At 35.5% G+C, this 13,384-nt stretch overlaps 1 protein-coding gene across 1 annotated transcript in view; it reads right to left on the reverse strand.

The window, feature by feature from the left end:
* Nucleotides 1-13,384, reverse strand: part of LOC150102554 (uncharacterized) — a 33,082-nt gene that overhangs the window by 1,885 nt on the left and 17,813 nt on the right. The window contains exons 3-4 of the mRNA XM_090398702.1: nt 10,228-10,274; nt 4,244-4,361 (exon numbers count right to left, since the gene is read on the reverse strand). Of these exons, the coding sequence (XP_090254828.1) occupies nt 4,244-4,361; nt 10,228-10,274 (165 nt within the window). The remainder of the gene's footprint in view (nt 1-4,243; nt 4,362-10,227; nt 10,275-13,384) is intronic.

Raw genomic sequence — 13,384 nt, forward strand, 5'->3', positions numbered from 1 at the left:
CTATTATGCTCCTAATGCATTTCTTTCGTGATAAATGTAATACAAGTGAACAACGTACTGCTCTCAAACAGGTATCGTTGCAGCAGAACAATGACCAGTACTACACCTTCCTCAGAAGCTATGTCTTCTGTGCGTTGTAAGCAAAATTTAAGAGAAAAGCGATTTTCATGAAAGATATAACTGGCAATGAATTAACTGGAATCGCACCTTTTTTTTGGAACTTTTTCTATCAGAGGCGACTATGATCGTTGGATCTGACATCTGGTTGTAGTACTGTCCTAAAGTGAAGTTTATGGTGGGAGTTCTGAATAACACCAGACTCAAAGGCAGCAATACTTGGAAGTGGTGAATATTGCTGATAAAACGGGTTTATATATGGTAAGGATCATGATAAATACCATATGAGTTTTAGATAATACATGAAAATTCGTAAGAATTTTTAGCAGTGATTATCATAGTGTAATACTGCTATATTGACATTACGATACTTCGTGGCAAGTAATCCAGTTATTATCAGCTAATTAACACTATAGTGTTAATTGGCTGTGATAATCTGAAGTCAAGAGTAATGTTAATTCAAACGTTTCAGATACTCTATAACATCTACAACTGGAGATCCATCTGCTTAAAGCGCGGTTATTTTATCGATACGTCACATTTAGATCCGTGATTCTCAAAGACTGACGTTCGTTATATTTTGATACGCACTACCGATAGCTGATTTGTGGCAATATCCATCTCTTAAGCACAACAAAAATTAGAGACACTTTTATTTGTTTATTTTTTTATCTTAACTTTTTTTTTTTTAAAGATAAGCATCATAAGCTCATGAAGATATATAAGCTCATTCCTAGAAGGCCTTTTAATACATTTTTGCTTTACGTATGATTCTCACCAACCGCGTTTGCGGTAAACAAGCACTGGCTAAGCTACCGAGGCAATCAGGTATATCTCTTATAGTGTGGTTTCGAATTTTGAAATAGTCAAACAATTTATGCATTTAAACTGTTTGACCATGGTTGTGGTAGCTGGATAACAGTGTTATATTTCCTTCTTTTGTGTTCTCTTTTGTTATTTTTGTTCTTATACTACGTGTGTTGTTGTTCGTGGCCCTTCGCTCTAATTCTTTTCCTAAAATTTTTCTCTAAACTTTGTCTATCAAATACTATGTAGGGCCCTTAGATTACCTACTCTCTAACTTGTGTGAGGCATCCCTTTTTTTCTCAGACGAATTTATATACTGCGCCAGCCCGAGCTTAGGTACAGAGTATATATCAACCTAGGGAAGGTCACAGAAATTAGATGCCACTAATGTGGTTACAACTAATTCAAAGTGTTCTAATCTTGCAGTCGTAGCCCTTCCTTCTTAACTTACTTTGGGTATCCCCGCGTGCATATCCCCGCGCTTACTACTCATAAAAATTAACAGGTTCGTAATTTTTATGAGTAGTAAGAGTCAGTCTACATGGTCAGATCACGCACATATGAAACAATGAAACATATTTAATGAACTCATAAGTAATACAAGACACAGACATTATGTAAGCAATACTAAGTTAAAATCATCTAAGGTTTCACTCACTCTCTCATACCTTAAATATACAATTTCTCATTACATAGAATGTTTCCTTCAAATGGAAATACTATATACAGTTGATCAGGTGCTCGTTAGGCACAAACACATCTTGCTTCCTTTTCTTATGGGTTAAAACATTGGTTCTTAACAAATTCACGGTTCTCGGACAGTCAGTCTAATAAGATTTAAAATGTTATATATCTGCTTAGTTCATTTTTCTTCATTTCTCATTTAGTTCATTTTTCATTCTGAAACACAAAATTTCTTCCGTTCACAATTTTCCTAATGTTTAAGGGTCAAAGAATATGTAAAGTACTTATCTACATTGCACAGGTTTTCAGGGTTCCTTCCGTCCTTCCTTCGTAGTGGAAAACTTTGTTGTTCAAGGTTTGCTGCCACGTGGGAATCACGTGTATTCTTCGAGTCTGGCGCTCGCTTCTTCAAGAATTACATCGGTGCACTTTCTTTGCCGATGGCCCGCAATTTTATCTGCCGTACTCTGCTGCGATGCCTTGCCGGGACCTACGGTAGTCAACTCCGGGTACGTAGGAGTTGGACATCGTTGACCACTGAGGAGCACACGGAGAGAAAACCGGAAGAAACAAATGGGGCGGGGGGAATCCAGACCTATGTTGCTGCATATATTTTTCCTTTCCAGCGCCCTCTTTTCGAGTTAGATTTTGCATATTCTGCCTTTCGATTCGTCCCCGACTGGGAGACCTCATTGCACCGCCATACGGGGCTTTCCATTTTCGGGATCGCGTGCCTCTAGATATTTTCCACGAACTAGCACCTACGGGCGCTTACAATATTACGGTGGTATTTGAGCGACCTTTGCCCTTTCTTAGGCAGTGTACTGACACTCTTGCATGTGTAGTTATAAATCGCTAGTAATTATCTTTACATATACTCTTTGATTATCTTACATCTACAATTCTAATTTATATTTCTCAAAACACATACTAAATATTTCGTCCATCTTATTGATCATGATATTAATTCTTCTATGACATGAACTTAATTGCTGAAACGACAAGTATGCTCTCTTAGTGGGACATATTCTGTTAGAATCTGGATGAGTGACTTCATTGTAAGTGAGGTTGCCCATTTCAGATCTAACAACAGTAAACGAATTCTAGCTGGATAAGGTTGATCAAGTGGATAAATTCATCGTTTATTTGACCCAGACTTTAATTTGAAGCATTTTTTTCGTAGATACTGCGTATTATTATCTTACCGAAGTAATAGTAATATGTGATGCAGATTTGTTAAATAGATCTGGCAATCATGAAGCAGTCTGTTATAGAACATAATATTTTAATATTTAATTTCATTAACTAAACAATGAATTCCATGAATTCAGAGTTTAGTTACTGAAATTAAAAGTCAGTGAAATCTACGGACTATCTCTACTGTGGTTGGGAATGGTCCGAGGGAATATTTATAAGACTTTAGAACTGAAGTTGAGTCAGCCGATCTCATAGGAAGAGGTCCCCCCCGCCCTTTCTTTCTTTCTTTTTTTCCTCCTTTAGGAATCTCTGGTTTTTCATTCCGCATTAGTAAACACCAGAAAAAAAAAAAAAAAAAAGAAAAGAAAAAGAATTTACGGCTATTATAGTACTCTGGCCCCACAGTCTTAATTGTCTTGATGTGATCTAAATTACAAACCAGTCTGAGTATTACTGTCATCCTTTTTTTTTAAAATATATTTTTCATTATTTTTATATGTATAAAGACCAACATTTCAAATGCTATTATCTGCTAAAATTTGAAATGCTAATTCCAAAGTAGATAATCGCTTATTAATATCTTATATTATTGGAGGGCAGAAGGTTTTGACAAAGGACCGTATTGTTTCTATAGCAGGGTTACCAGATTATCTAATTAACCCTTGATCTACACATGCTACTAATGTATAACAATAGATTTACATCCTTTCATGATTGCAATTCACATAAAAGTCGTTGCGTTGAATGTCAATAATTGTCAATATTAATAATAATTAACAATACTAATAAACAGTACCAACATAAAATCTTTAATTTGACACGCTTGATAATATATCAATGTTGTGATTAATAGGTTTAACAGTAATTATTAATAAAACGATAGCAACATGCACAATTCTGATTGTTTATTAATCGCCTAGTTAATTTATTTCTGTATTAGTTGGTATTTAAAATTTACAGTAATCAGCTATAATGCACACATTATTATCGTTTTTATTTTAAATAATGACAGTTAAATTGGTAAATTAAAGATTTTATGTTGGTACTGTTATTAGTATTATTAATTATTATTAACGAACAGTAGTAATATTACTAACGTTATATAATATCTAATCACTTGCTAATTATCTATTAGCAAGTGATTAGATTAATATTATTTAACCTACTTACGTCACAGCACTTATCTAGATCGTTTACTGTCTAAATTGTCTACATCCAGAATTATTAGTTGAATGCCATTCTATATGATATTCCCGTTCCATTCGAACGGAGTGAAACATCTCTAAACAATCTTGGAACATTTAAGTTCTCGCGAATTATGCAAAATAGATACTTTGCATCATTCAACTTGAAATATAGCGCAGAGCATTTTGTGAAGAGCGCAGGGGATTCAAAAGCAACGTAGTAAGGAAATTTCGACACCTAAATTAAATCTTACCTTTTTGCCCAGCGTAGGCCTGAGAAACATGAGGACACTTGTACGACCGGCATACACAGAGAGCAGGGTTTCTTACGATACCTCTTTCTGTACGGATTTCCCTTTTCCTGTCTTCAATCTAGAGAGAGATCCAAACAATAGTCACGCATGACGACTCTGCTACCGAAGTTTTTAGTTATCCCTGCCGACAATTTTTGAATAACACTCAGAAGAATGATTGTAGTCTTATATAAGAAAAAGTAACTCATTATTGACATAACTTCCTAATTGATCTGAATTAGATTAAAGGACATATACTGTACAGAATTTTGCTGTATCTTTCACCGTTTCAAAATTTTTGTTTTAATGAAGTAAGTATATGGAGAAAGACATTCATATTTGTTTTACACTTATTTTTGAAATTATCATATTGAACGGATTTTACACAGACGCTGTCCATGAAATCTGAAGCTAGGCTACTTCGAAGCCCGATTTTGAAAAATGTAGCTTTTCATCACACAAAATAAAATTCTGTGTTATTTCATTGGGAAATGATTTGCTTCTGTAATGACTATAGGTATCATTCATCATCCACTCATTCGCTGGTAAATGTTTGGTGGTCTCAACGCGTGACCTGATGAATTTTGCTGCTCGTCCTGCACATCATCAACTAAATTACAGAGCAAACTTCCATTGCGCTGTAAATTGCTCCAAGTAGAGCCTGTAGTAAAACTTTGAAAATGAAAAATTGAAATTATTAAATTGAATATTAAATAAATTGAATATTAAAATTGTACATATGGGCTATTAACATAAATAGGTGATCGTGCTTACTAATCACTAATACATATGCATTAGTAATTAATATTTAAGTGACACTTCCATGGAATCCAAGGACTCGTCGCTGGAGGGCACTTTATACCACGGACACACGACACAATCTAACATCCACCAACACATTACGTAATCCATTTACACATGCTGTCTACCGCTTACGTTGTATTTTTTGTCTGTTCTATTGTATTGCGTGTGTGTGTGTGTGTGTGTGTGTGTGTGTGTGTGTGTGTGTGTGTGTGTTTCCTCCCAACAGTTACCCTACCAGGAGGTAATTTAGTTCCTACAGCTCCATTGCATACAATGCATATACAGTATTTATGTAATTTCCAAGTACTGATTAACATTTATATTTTTTGTATTAATATTCATATTTACATTTACATTTAAATATATTCTTACATTTACATTTAAATATATTCTTACATTTACATCCATATTTATATTTTAATATCTACACTATTTAATTCAAACATTATCAGTAATTTATATTACATTACAACTTTGAATCTTATTGGAAGTTGATCTTATTGGCAAAATTAAATAATTCCGAGTAATACTTTGGGATAAGTCTCTGTTTTGACACTAGCCACTCGTCTTCAGAAGTGATTAGGGTATTCAGAAGGTATTAGGGGGCATCCGATGGAGTCTAGTAGCTGACAGTCGTAAAGTAAGTGATCGATAGTCTGTTGAAGGTGTGGGCAGGAAATACATGATGGCGATTCCAGAATATGGTATCTGTGTAGGTAGTGTTAATTTTCCATGTTAGTGGTTTAACCTGGAGAGATGGCATGCATTTTCAGCCGGCGTCTGCATCTGATACTTGGCAAGGATTCTTTTATTGGTGATCTGTTTTACTGCTTCTTTGATAGGTGATTGATTGACTGTATCAGTATTCAATTTTGCAAGATGGGAAAAAGTGTTCCAGTCAGTCTGGTCCATTTTCCATATTGGCATCCGTGTAGGAGAGTATGGTTTCTGTGAAGACATTGTGCAAAGAGTAGGAAAGGGATTAATTGATGAGGTAAATTGGATCTAATATTGTTTTTGACTCTGCCGTTTCACATAACGTGCTCTGGCCCAAGCACGCTTAAAAGCTATTAAGTTTCATGTAGTGGAAGCTAAGGTTGTTTTTGACTCTGACGTGCACAGTGGAAGATTGGAAGAAGAGCAGGTTGTAAGATCGATTACAGAATATGAGTGGGTAGGCATATGAAAGAAAGTATTGAGTCTTTCTATTATTCAAAAGGGAGAGGTCATTATTGTTAAAGATTCGTTCAATGATACTACCTCGTCTATCTCCCCACACAGTATTGTGACCATTAAAGTCACCCTTAAAGTATGGGTTCAAGCAGTTGCTGGATAAGGTTTTCAAGATCGATTTCATTTAACTCAGCACTCGGTGGTAAATAAATTGAACATACTGTAATAAGAAATCCCACAGATAGGCGAATCGCTGCTGCTTCCACAACAGTATTAAGCTGGGCATGATGGAAAGGAGTATGACTGCCCACTAGGAAAGCTGCTCTTCCATGAACAGGACCACGTCCAGTTCTGTCCTTGCGTACAACAGTGAAATTCGTTAAGGTAGGGTCTTCATTGTGTCTTAAGTATGTCAGACAGAAACAGGAAGATCATAAAGGTATTTCTGCAGCAATCTTGATATAATCGACATTCCGGAGAAACCTACTACAGTTCCATTGTAAAATTTTTCCTATTGTTTTGGCCTTATAGATTTGTCTGTTTTTTCGGAGGTTGAGGGCTTACCTTTGTTACGTTTATATTTATCAATTGTTTTTGAGAAGTATGAACGATCAGTATCCATCTCTTCCTCTGATGAAATATTCAATACATCTGATGTGTCAGGGTCAGTTGGCAAGTTTAATTTACTTTCAGTGGATACCGAAGTATCCATTTTTTCTGTAGAAGTATTTGTGGTTTATCTTTAAGTGATATCTTTGCATAATTTTTTGACAAGGGTTCTCATCGAATGGAACCATTTTTGGAGTTGTCTCTAGAGTGAGACCGTAGGTCATGCGATTGATGCGCATAACAGAGAAGCACTCACGATCATAAAGTTCATGTATGATGAAATTATCAGATGATGGAATAGACATACGAGTTTGAGTTGATGTTGACATTTTCTTAGCTGCCACCTTCTCAGCATAAGATGATCTCAGAACAGGTGTAGTGAGAAGGTGGCAACTAAGAAAATGTCAACATCAAATCAAACTCGTATGTCTATTCCATCATCTGATAATTTCATCATACATGAACTTTATGATCGTGAGTGCTTCTCTGTTATGCGCATCAATCGCATGACCTACGGTCTCACTCTAGAGACAACTCCAAAAATGGTTCCATTCGATGAGAACCCTTGTCAAAAAATTATGCAAAGATATCACTTAAAGATAAACCACAAATACTTCTACAGAAAAACATGGATACTTCGGTATCCACTGGAAGTAAATTAAACTTGCCAACTGACCCTGACACATGAGATGTATTGAATATGTCTTTTCACTTCTGAAATGCGCGAGACCGGGCTGGATGATCTCCGCGACAGTTGACACATTTAGCTTTTCTTTCTTTTTTTTTCTTTTTTTTAGCAGAGCAAGATCTGTTATCATGCTCTTTACTACCATAACCATATTAAGCACAGGTGGTAGAGCCGCGACAGGCAGTTTGGGCATGTCCTTATTTCTGACATTTAAAGCATCTTGGTGGATTATGGGATGTACGCTATAACAGGACAGTTGAAATGTCCTGCTTTTACAGATGTTGGAGGCTTAGATGTTCCAACCATGAACATCATCCAAACGTATGGATGATGTTCATGGTTGGAACACGGTTACCATCTTTGAGTGATTATGAGATGTTACCGTGATTGGTATTCCACTCATTGATGTTGCCCCTATTAGTTTCTCGGAGTGTTTCTGACATGATGTTTCCACAAGAATATCAGCAGAACGTAATTTCTTAACAGTTTTGGGAGATATGCGAGTCTTTCTAAACCCTTTCGAATAAAGAAGGGTGACATTTCCCTATTGGCTTTCACCTGTTCTGAGGATGATCCTAGTATCATATATCTTTTGTTTCTTACTTTTGTTACCAAATGATGTATCTGCGATATTAGTACTTGGTTTGGACTTTGGTAGGACCCTTGAAATGCTTGAGGATAAAGAATTCATGCTCAAATGGCTTTTGAGCATGAATTGATTGCTCATGAATTGATTCTGGCTGGGCCATCCAGGACCGCACATCTTGCCGAAACAGAGGCCAAAGTAATGCAAGACCTAGGATCCCCCCCTTTCCGGATGTCCACGAGTCACACCGCACTGCAAATATGGCGGCAGGATGTTTGATCCCAGTTCTGAAAGAAAGTGTAGAAGTGTAGTAAAAAAGTCTCAGGAGAAGTAGAGCAAAGAAAAGCAAAGAAAAAGAGGAAGAATGAAAGGGCCAGTACCATCACTGGGAGGTTCCCTCCATCACGAACAGTGCTACACAGGGAGGGGTATGTTCTGGAACATGTTTTAAGCAGAATTGGGAGGATACCACTAGGACTAGAGGAGGCAGTTTTTGGTAAAGTGCGAGGTACTTTGTCTTTATTTTCGCTGCCGGATATGGAGGATATGAAGGATGCCAGAACGTCTGCCTTGGGATCTGCATTATAATTGGGTGGTGTTACAATAGTACCAATCGAATTTTTGAGGTGTAAACAAGTGTGAACAGAAGTTGCCTTACCTGTCACCAGAAGGCTCGACTGCATTTCAGCAGGAAGCAGATTTTTTTTTGTATTTTTATTATTGCCTTTTCCAGTCTGATTTTCGATTTGATAATGGTCTTTTTGCATTTTTGCTTGCTGCCTTATAGGCTGAGGCGGGGGATGCTAAAGTTATGGTTTCGAGCCAATTACTATATACTGTATTGTTTTCTTGGACTGTCATGGAAAACTTGGAAAATCAAGGTGGATAATGGACTGGGAGTTCATAATAGGCCTTCATTCCAGTAAGATTTATTTTCGTTATTCGGTTCTAGCAGGTGTCTGGATCAGAAGAGTGAAAATAGTAGTCAGTCCAAGGAAAAGAAGAGTAGAAATCATATATGCGTTCTATTTGGCACAAGTGCCAAAGGCACGAGACGGAGCATGACTGGCTGAAGAGCGTTCAGCAGGAAAGAAAATTTTAGATTGGCTTGGATTTGCTGATAATAATAATTGTAAAATATAATAAAATATAAATAATATTAATATAATGAATAATGTAAATAACAATTATAATTAATTAAAGTAATTATGGTGGACTTATTTCAGAATTCTACTTTTTTAGATAACCAGTTACTCTGGAATAAACTATGATTTATTGCACCAATTTGTGACTACTTCCCGAATCAAGCAATATATTGTAAACTGAATTTACTTTATTGCAGAGAAAGTAACTTTTAGTCTAATCATGGGAAAAGATGAAGGGAGAGTGGAGATTCTAGACATGCATAAGAATCCATGCCCACAGTGGGATTAGAACCTGCCACCTTTTGAGTGGATATGCTATCTACTGGCCAACCAGGCTGGCAGATTTATGGCAGGGTTGCTTGTGAAAAGAAAGCTTTAAATGGTAGATGATTTACATCGACCTGTATAACGTTATCACAATGCTTCTTGGAATCCTTAAACTATTTGAAAAATATTACCTTTAGTCTGGTTTCCTAATCTGTCTAATCGCTTACTCTACACATAGTACTAATGTGTTATAGGTTTCCAGTGATTGGTTGCAGAAAAAACTGTCACCAACAAATTCACTGAAATTTTGAACTAAGAATTGAGAAAACAGAACTGCCATTAGATGGTTCTTTTCTACGAGAGTAAATCTCTGATTGAGATTTATTATACTAACGGCATACGATATACGAGAGCAGCGCGTCCAGCTATGGTGCACACCGGTTTAGTGCATACACAATGCCAACTGCGTGATTCAAGATTCGAACAAATCTGTGCGTGCTCCTAGTAAACTGCCGCACACTTTTTTTGAATTCTTCATTATGAATACCCACTTTCATATTAATATTGGATTTGTAGTTTCTCTCCCCCTCTCCTTTTAATTCGACATGTTAATTAAATACCTTTTTTAGGTCTTATTAAAAATAGAAATTTAAATCAAGGAACTGATACATACCTTTGCTGGTTCTCCAAATGTTAAAGATGATAGGTACCGTAGCTGATCTACAAATAGTGAAAAAAAAAGTACAGATGTTCTTTTTTAAAATACGGAAATGCATTTTTTAAAATTAGTTTATTATATTTGATTTTAGAGAAGTCGTGGGGACGCTGGTAAGCAGCGTTTGTGTATGCACACCAACATTTCAGAAATATTCGTTGACTGGTACCTGCGTTATGAATAAGTGAATTTAGTCATTCATGAAAGCAGGTACGAGTCGAGAAATATGCGAAAAACAACACGGATATAAATATAAAGTCGTTTCCAGAAACACTTTGCTAAAAAAATCTCAGGAACTATTTTTATTTCATTTTATTTATATTTATTTATTTATTTATTTATTTATTGACTAACTCTTGGCTTATCCATGATTAGTGTATTTACTGAAGTTTTCGTAAATAACTTTCGTAACTAAGAAAATATACATTACTAAAAGTAAAACAATGAGATTTATTGCATGACTTATGCAAAATAAGATCTACTAACTCGAGTTTTCTCTTTTATGGTATGAGAAAACACGCACTTTCTGTTAAAAACGAAGATAATAAATATCCATTATTTCTTTATAGCCAATGAGCAAAACAATATTGGCTTTTACCATAGCTTACGAGAAGTATAGCTTCATGCAACAGATTTGCTTGGTGTTGTACTATTAAAAGACAACGAATTTCCTCCAAGAGGCTATGCTTTATCGCTGCTTTTTGAGGGAGTTCGTTTGTAGCCTGATTAGCTGTTGGTTCTCATCAGAAATAACGCAGGAACATTTCCTTTATCATTTCACCTATTTAAGTGAAATGACATATATTGTACTCTAACCAACAAATTATTGGTCTTCCTCTATTTCTTATTCGTACCGATGCACAATCTGTTATCGTTCTGGATGTTGGATGTTTTTCGTACAGCATACTTTCTAAGTAATCTGTCTGTCTTTTTCTATTTCTATTTTAGAAGGAATACAGGCTATTTCTGTATTCTATCTATTATTGGTGTCGGACTTAGTTATTTAAGCATGTCTTTATTTCCTTCCCCTTCCTCTCTTATTGTATAAATTGCTGTTTTTAATATACATTATTTCATTTCTCAAACAATAATTATTTTCTTAATTCCTTTCCTTGTTCATACTTCACTTCCATACAGCAGTGTTGTTTTGATACAATGCTGTGCATTCTTTATATGCTCTTTTTTGATATTATGTTTAAAATCGAAGATAATTGATTTTGTCAGATATATGGCGAAATCTATCTTCATTGTAACTTATTTTCCAGTCCACATAGCCCAAGTTGTTGTTGTTGTTGTTGTTGTTGTTGTTGTTGTTGTTATTATTATTATTATTATTATTATTATTATTATTATTATTATTATTATTATTGACTTGTTTGGTTGTCTATAACATTTTACTCCAGCAGAAACTCAAAGAGGGCAAAAGCGCTTAAGAAAAAGCTGTCATCTCAGTGTGATCTTTTAACCAAAAGTACTAATAAAAGGCGAGCATATCCCTCTGGCAGAGTTCGCGATTAATTCTCTAAGTATTGGGATGATATCAAGGCAACTCTTCTGCCAAGGTCGTTTCTCGTATTGCTCTCTGTCACTTTAGAAACATTTTAAATTTCGAAGAGAAACATTGTTTTTCTAGTCGGTTAAAAAACAATAATAGCTATTTGTTATCATTCTTAGTCTGATAGCAAATAAATCTCTTTAGTTTCTATATTGTAGTCAGAATATTTTAGTACAAATACGTAGTCAAATATAATGGTATTTATATATGTATAGCAAATCGACTATCACTAATACCTATTACATCGCACATATCGCTTGTTTTTATATGAATGGTTAGAAGTGCTATATCAACCAACAGTTTGTGTTCCTTGATATAGCACTTCTAACCGTTGATAGAGATCGAAAACAAAAATCAAACTGAATAGAGATTGAAAACAAAAACTGAATCTCCAACGTTGGAGATTCAGTATCAAACCCTGAAGAACACATTGGTTGATATAGCCGGAAAGGCATGTGGTCAGATTTTCTGCAAGGATATAAAAATCAGAGGTCCGTGGTGAAACCAGAAAGTTAAAGAGACAGTGATGGAATAGAAGAAAGCATATAAAAAGTTTCTTACAAGTAAGTCAGCTTGTGCTCTTGGAGAATACAGAGAAAACTATAAGAAAGTGAAGCGCTATGTAAATCTAGCTAAACAAAAATCACTAGAAGACTTTGGTAGGAATATTCACCAGGAAGGTGACAAAATATTCTGGAGGCTATTAAAAATGGAGGGAAGAGGCCTATAAAAGGAATCAGAGATGATAAAGATATTCTAGATATCTGGAGTAATTATTTTGAAAGGTTGCTAAATGAAACAAGCGATGACAGCATGATGGTAGAAAGCACTCAGCTGGAATGCAGTCAGAAATACATACCGATACTTGTAGCAGAAAAGCCATTAAAACCTGAAATGTGGAAAGGCAGCTAGAAAAGATCGTATTCGACAGAAAGTCTCAAATATATGGATATAAAAGTTTTATAAACTGCATAATTCAGAAGGCCTGGTCTTAGGCTCGAATTCCGGATGATGGAGTAGAGCTCTCATAGTGCCTATCTACAAAAAAGGAAATAAAAACCTGAATGTGAGAATTACAGAGCTAATTTCCTACTGAGTGTTCATGGTAACATTTATGCAAGTATACTAAAAATTGTGGAAGAGAGGCTTGGAAAAGAACAAGCTAGATTCAATCCAAATAGAGGGTGTCAGGATGAATGTTCACTTTAAGAACATTTAATTCCCATGACTTCTCCACTATTTATGTAGAAGTCATAGGAATATGACAAGGATCTGCATTTAAGTTTTGTAGATCTGGAAAAAAAGAATACGGCAAAGTGCCAAGAGAAAAGCTGTTCAAAACGTTATATGGTGTAAATGGGACATTATGTGAGTAATACTTGGTCATATTCGAGTTGTAAGTCAGCAGATGGAATTGAAGGAGACACAGGTAGATGGTTCGATGTTCAGTCACGTGTGAGACAAGGATGTACATTATTTCCACTGTTATTCATCATCTATATGTATCATATTATGAAGGCAAGTGGTATTAAACCTGATATCAAAATTGGAGATGTTAGC

The sequence above is a fragment of the Typopeltis vanoorti genome, chromosome 10, assembly GCF_054136105.1.
Source record: "Typopeltis vanoorti isolate ZY-2024b chromosome 10, IOZ_Tvanoo_1.0, whole genome shotgun sequence".
NCBI lineage: Eukaryota > Metazoa > Arthropoda > Arachnida > Uropygi > Thelyphonidae > Typopeltis > Typopeltis vanoorti.